The sequence below is a fragment of the Brassica oleracea genome, chromosome C2 (assembly GCF_000695525.1).
Source record: "Brassica oleracea var. oleracea cultivar TO1000 chromosome C2, BOL, whole genome shotgun sequence".
NCBI lineage: Eukaryota > Viridiplantae > Streptophyta > Magnoliopsida > Brassicales > Brassicaceae > Brassica > Brassica oleracea.
In genome coordinates this window covers 5,055,914-5,061,215 of record NC_027749.1, presented here as the reverse complement: position 1 = coordinate 5,061,215, position 5,302 = coordinate 5,055,914, and the positions used below count along the sequence as shown (strand labels likewise).

At 38.2% G+C, this 5,302-nt stretch overlaps 1 protein-coding gene and 1 pseudogene across 1 annotated transcript; one reads left to right on the top strand and one right to left on the bottom strand.

Moving 5' to 3' along the window:
- The first annotated feature begins 690 nt into the window (after positions 1–690).
- LOC106323272 lies at positions 691–2,966 on the top strand (annotated as a pseudogene).
- Positions 2,967–3,450: 484 nt separating this feature from the next.
- Positions 3,451–4,169, bottom strand: LOC106326025. Its single transcript, XM_013764066.1, has one exon. The coding sequence runs from the start codon at positions 4,109–4,111 to the stop codon at positions 3,707–3,709; it is 405 nt and encodes a 134-aa protein (XP_013619520.1). The 5' UTR covers positions 4,112–4,169; the 3' UTR covers positions 3,451–3,706.
- Positions 4,170–5,302: the final 1,133 nt, after the last annotated feature.

Below are 5,302 nucleotides of genomic sequence, written 5' to 3'. Positions count from 1 at the left end.
AAGAATAATATATTTGAATCATTTATAACCGACTAAACTCTTTTATGTACAAGCTAATATTTAATATGTACATCCATGATATATTGTAGCCGTCTAAGTATCATACTATCATAGCATAGCTCTTTCTTTTATCGTATTAGAAGTATTTAACTTGTTGTGAAATCTCAACGGTCTTCGAACGTTGAAACGAATGTCGTGGAGGCTGGTGAAGTAGACCACGTCCATATTTTGATTAGCTGGCTAAACAAATAAAAACTATATACACGACCAGACAGCCAGCTAATTCTGAGACTGTACCGTTGGAAAAGTGACCCGAAGAATCTTTGAACGATAGATGATAAACTCCGGTAGAGAGAACTCATAATCTTGTTCAGGACTGTGATGATGAATGGTTGGATGCGCTCAAGTGATTATGTAGAGGAAGAAAATGGAAAAAGAAGCAGAGAAACTCATGATCTTCTTCGGTTGTTTGCAACTTGGGAACTCTTGAAGAAGAAATTAGAGGAAGTTATGAACTCATGAATTGTTCAGAATTCATGATCTTCTTTGATTTTGTTTAATTCATTAGGAAAATGTAAGAAAAAAACAGAGGAAGAAGATGAAGTTTAACAATATAAGTTTTTCATTACACAAGCTTCGTATGTTACCAATGCAATTTTTTAGTTGGATTCCTTTTTGCTGGAGCGCGGAATGCGTCAGATAGTGAGTGGAGAACGTTTCACTGCAGTAGAGTACAGTCCATTCTCTTTGAACGAGGAAAATTTCGAAATCTAATCCAAATCTTATCTAAATCTTATTGTACTTGGCAAGATATCTGAAAATAATAATTGTACTTGTCCTACACTCTCTGGAACAGAAACATTGCTATACTAAAGGGGTACTCTCGGCAATTTCATCGCACCATGTCACTAAGCTATCTGCTACTTTCACTGTTTTTGGCACTTAATTAGTTTCAATATTTTCCTTTGTTTTTGAGCAAATTATCCCTATAAACAATATATTTATAATTAAAATTTTAAATATTTTATAATATTTTGATTATTTTTTTAAAAAAGTTCCGTATTTTCTTTAAAAAATATATATATTTTTACAAAAAAATATCTTAAAAAAAAAGTTGCGGATTGGCGAGTATCCGCGTCTCAAAATCTATTAACCCGCATCCGCAAATCGAATTTTCCAAATTGTTCGACCCGCAGCGGATCAAACGGGCGGGGCCTGCTGGTAAAAACTCATGTTCCCAGGCCTAGTTCCACAGACTCTCAGATTCAACTTCGAGAGGGTGGTTTAATCTAAGGAGCTCCGGTGAAATCATTCTGCAGCCGAGGGAGTCTCAGAACTTTCGAGATTCAGCCATTACTCATCCGCTAGGTACGCTTTTTTCTTTTGGTTTATGCTCAACTTATATACAGAGACTGACTTTGTCGGATCCGATGTTGGAATCCACGATTAGATGCTATCTCTGACCTTTGTCTCATTTGGAACTTGTTACTTGTGATTTATTATTTATTACATTCAGTCTCCAGTGACAGCTTTTGTATGTTTTTTGCAGTGATAGTAAGCAATTGTGATTATGTCTGATTCCCGACCTCACACTTTCTAGACTAAGCTCTGGCCGCCGAGTTTACCTACAAGGCAAGTTCTCATCGAGCGGATCACCAACGACCTCTCTTCCAAGTCCGTTTTCACCGACAAGTACGGCACTTTAACCACGGACCAGGCCGTGGAGAATGCTAAGAGGATCGAAGACGGTGCTTCCGCTGTTCAGCTTTACGCCAAACAATGCAGTAAACTCATCTTGGAGCTTCTCAAGAAAGGCCATGTCGCTGCTACAAGAGAAACTCTTTTTGAAGAAGAGTCTTTCGATATCTGTAAAGGACAAAGGGAGGCGGAAGAATCTGAGGGGTTGGTTCTCAACAAAGGCCATGTTGCTGCTAAAAGATAGACTCTTTCTCAAGAAGAGTCTTTCGATATCTCTAAAGGACAAAAGGCTTTTATTGAGGCTGAAGAAGCTGAGGAGCTTCTTAAACCGTTGAAAGAACCTGCTAATGGTTACACTAAGATATGATATAGCAAAGCGGCTCGTGTCGCTCAAGGTTGTTGACTTGTCGGATTTTGTAGCTGGGAGACCTGAGGTTGAAGCTCTTGATGTCATGGATCTATTCTCGAACGCTCTGCAAGGTAGTAACCTCTCGTCTCTCAACTTATCAGACAAAGCGTTGGGAGAGAAGGGTGTTAGAGCGTTTGGTAGGCGCTCCTGAAATCTCTGAGCTCTTTGGAAGAGCTTTATCTGATGAACGATGGTATCTCTAAAGAAGCTGCACAAGCGGTTTCAGAGCTGATTCCTTCAACGGAGAAGCTGAAGGTCCTTCATTTTCATAACTATAGCCGTAGCAGACGCTCTCAAGGAGTCTGCTTCGCCCGTTGAAGTTCTTGAGATGGCGGGGAATGATATAACAGTTGAAGCAGATTCAGCTATTGCAGCGTGTGTAGCAGCGAAACGAGATTTGAACAAGTTGAATTTGTCTGAGAATGAGCTGAAAGATGAGGGGTGTGTTAAGATAGCAAAGAGTTTGGAAGAGGATCATTCGAAATAGCAGTATATTGATCTGAGCAATAATTACATAAGAAGAGATGGAGCAGTGGCATTGGCTGATGTTGTTATGAAGAAAGAAGGTTTCATGCTATTGAACATAGATGGGAATATCATATCAGAGGAAGGTGTTGAAGAAGTTAGAGAGATATTTAAGAAAAAGCCGGAGTTACTTGGAGATTTGGATGAGAATGATCCTGATGAAGAAGATGAAGAGGATGATGAGTTGGAATCAAAGTTGAAGAACCTTGAAGTGAAAGAGGATGATTAAGTCTTTGTGATGTTTGTTCTTTTCAGTGTTTTGTTTGTTTTGTTGTACCAGGATTACTTAGCTGTTCTTACAAAAAACAAACAAAAATATTGACACTTACCAATATTTTTTTGAACGGAAACGATGATAAGAGTCATGCGGCTATTGGTTTTTGGATCTTGTCAATTTACAAAATTGAGAAAATGAAACAAAACTGATTGTTACTGGATTCAGTTCGCTATCAGAGACTCACTACACAAACTCAGTCTGGTCAAGTTGTCGACAGTAACATAAATAATTCACTACTCGGTTTCAGTAAGTCTCTAGGATTCTGTTGCAAACACATAATCATCTAACAATGATTGGGTTTCTAAACATCATGTCTCATTACTTGCTCATAGATACCCATTTTCTAAAAACATGTTACTCAAATTCTTTGTTGAATAAGAATAACAAAGCAAAACATGTTTGTGTCAATGAAGCAATAAGATAGGCATTTAATAGATAAGAATGTATTAGTAACTGAGAAAACAAAACAATAACATGTTTGTGTCACTTCTTCAAGATGATAATCAAAAGAGGCAGTGTCTATGTTAAAGCCTATATGATCTTGAAACACACAACAACAGTATTATTTTTACTGAAGCAAAAAGATACGCATTTGATAGATAAAGCGTATCAGAATGTATGGGTAATAGATAATAAACAAAACAAACAAAGTTTCATGGGTTTATTTATGTCGACATCCCGACAGCAGAACAATACTGCAAATATTAGATAGAAGGAAATCAAAACCCCAAACTTCGATTTCCTAACAGAATCACAAAAGCAAAGCAAAGCAAAATCAAAGAGTAGAAGCAGTTGGATCAGATACTCATAACCCTCCTGGTGCTGCTGACAGCTTTCATAGTACTTACAGCGACACTCAGAGGCTTCTTGTTATCTTTGGTAACTGTGCTCCTCAGAGAATACCTCGGCGTTGTTGTTGTCTCAACCATCGCCTTCTTCTTCTTAAAGGTTCCTCTTCTCTTGGTCGGCATGGGATCCACTCCGAGATTGTACAGAGTTCCTTTGACTACAGCATCTTCTTCTTCTCCTCCTTTCTTCCTTTTCAACCGCTCGTTCCTCCTAGCCGAATACACGTCGTAGAACCTCCCTCTCTCGAAGTCTGGAACCACGGATGACTCAGCAGCCATATGTTCAAGATCTGAAGCCGCAGCAGCAGCTCTGATCTTGACATCTGCTTCTTCGGCAAACTGTTTCTCTGCCATCTTTTGCTAACGTGAAACCGAGAGGGAGAGAAAGAGAAGTTGATCGGTGGTATTTAGATGAACAAGAGTTGACAAAGCATAAAAGTATATTCTTCATGTATTTTTGAAAATTATATTTGATCACGTCGTGGAATCCATAAAGTCTTAGTCTCTAAGGCTCACTTCTTCCCACAGCATGAACAAGTCCTTGCATAGGTAAGTGGAATATTAAACTTTGAGAGTTAATATATATATACACATAGATTCTTAAATTATTTTTAAAATATATATTTTTGCTAAAGTTTTTTACTAAATTGTTTAAAGCCTCCAAAATTTCATAAACTACCCGGATGAACAAGAGTAAATCTCTCGTACCTGACATTGAAACTCACCAAAACTTTCACAGAATTCTCAGTCTCTATCAATCCCTCGGTTATGTTAAAAGAAACATTCGTTTATAGACTTATAACACATCAATTTAAAAGCTACATATTAATAGCTTACGTTTTGTAATCATATTATATCAGTTCCAATTATTATGATATATCTATATGTAGAAGCCGGAAAACCGGACCGATGTAAACGATATAATAAAAGCGAAGTTAAGGAAATAGACGAATATATAACAAACGAATACGAGGACGATACGAAACCGTATTCGCAAATAGACATGGAGGCGAGATATGATCTCTTTCCTTAACTCAAAATATTCGCTCCGTTAGTGAGACGAGACTGTACGAATATAGAGTCCCAGGATACAACCATGGCAGACGAATCACGCCTCACTCGTGATCGCCCTATCGAACTATAAACTCTACGAAACACTCTCGCAATATAGACTTACGCAGAGGGATTTTTTGCTGTTGGATTTCGATCAGGAAAAAAAATTCTTCAATGAAGGAAGAGGAGAGACGATATTTTAAAGAGCCGGAGAAGACCCACTTCCCGCAACAGCTGCTTCACGTGGGCGAGAATCTCGCGGAGATCGAGGGAAGTTGAGTTCCGAAACTTCTTCCTCAAGACTCTCTCTTATCTCGTTTTAAATTTTCGAGAGGATAACATGCATGACGTTTTTATTTTTTAGACAAACTACTTGTCGTTTTAAATAAAATTGTATGCTGTTTTTTCCCGAAATAACTGGCAAAACGTTGAGCTTAACTTGGTCCAAAAAGAATAGTTCTTATCGGGCCAAAGGCCCTCCACCCAAGCCCA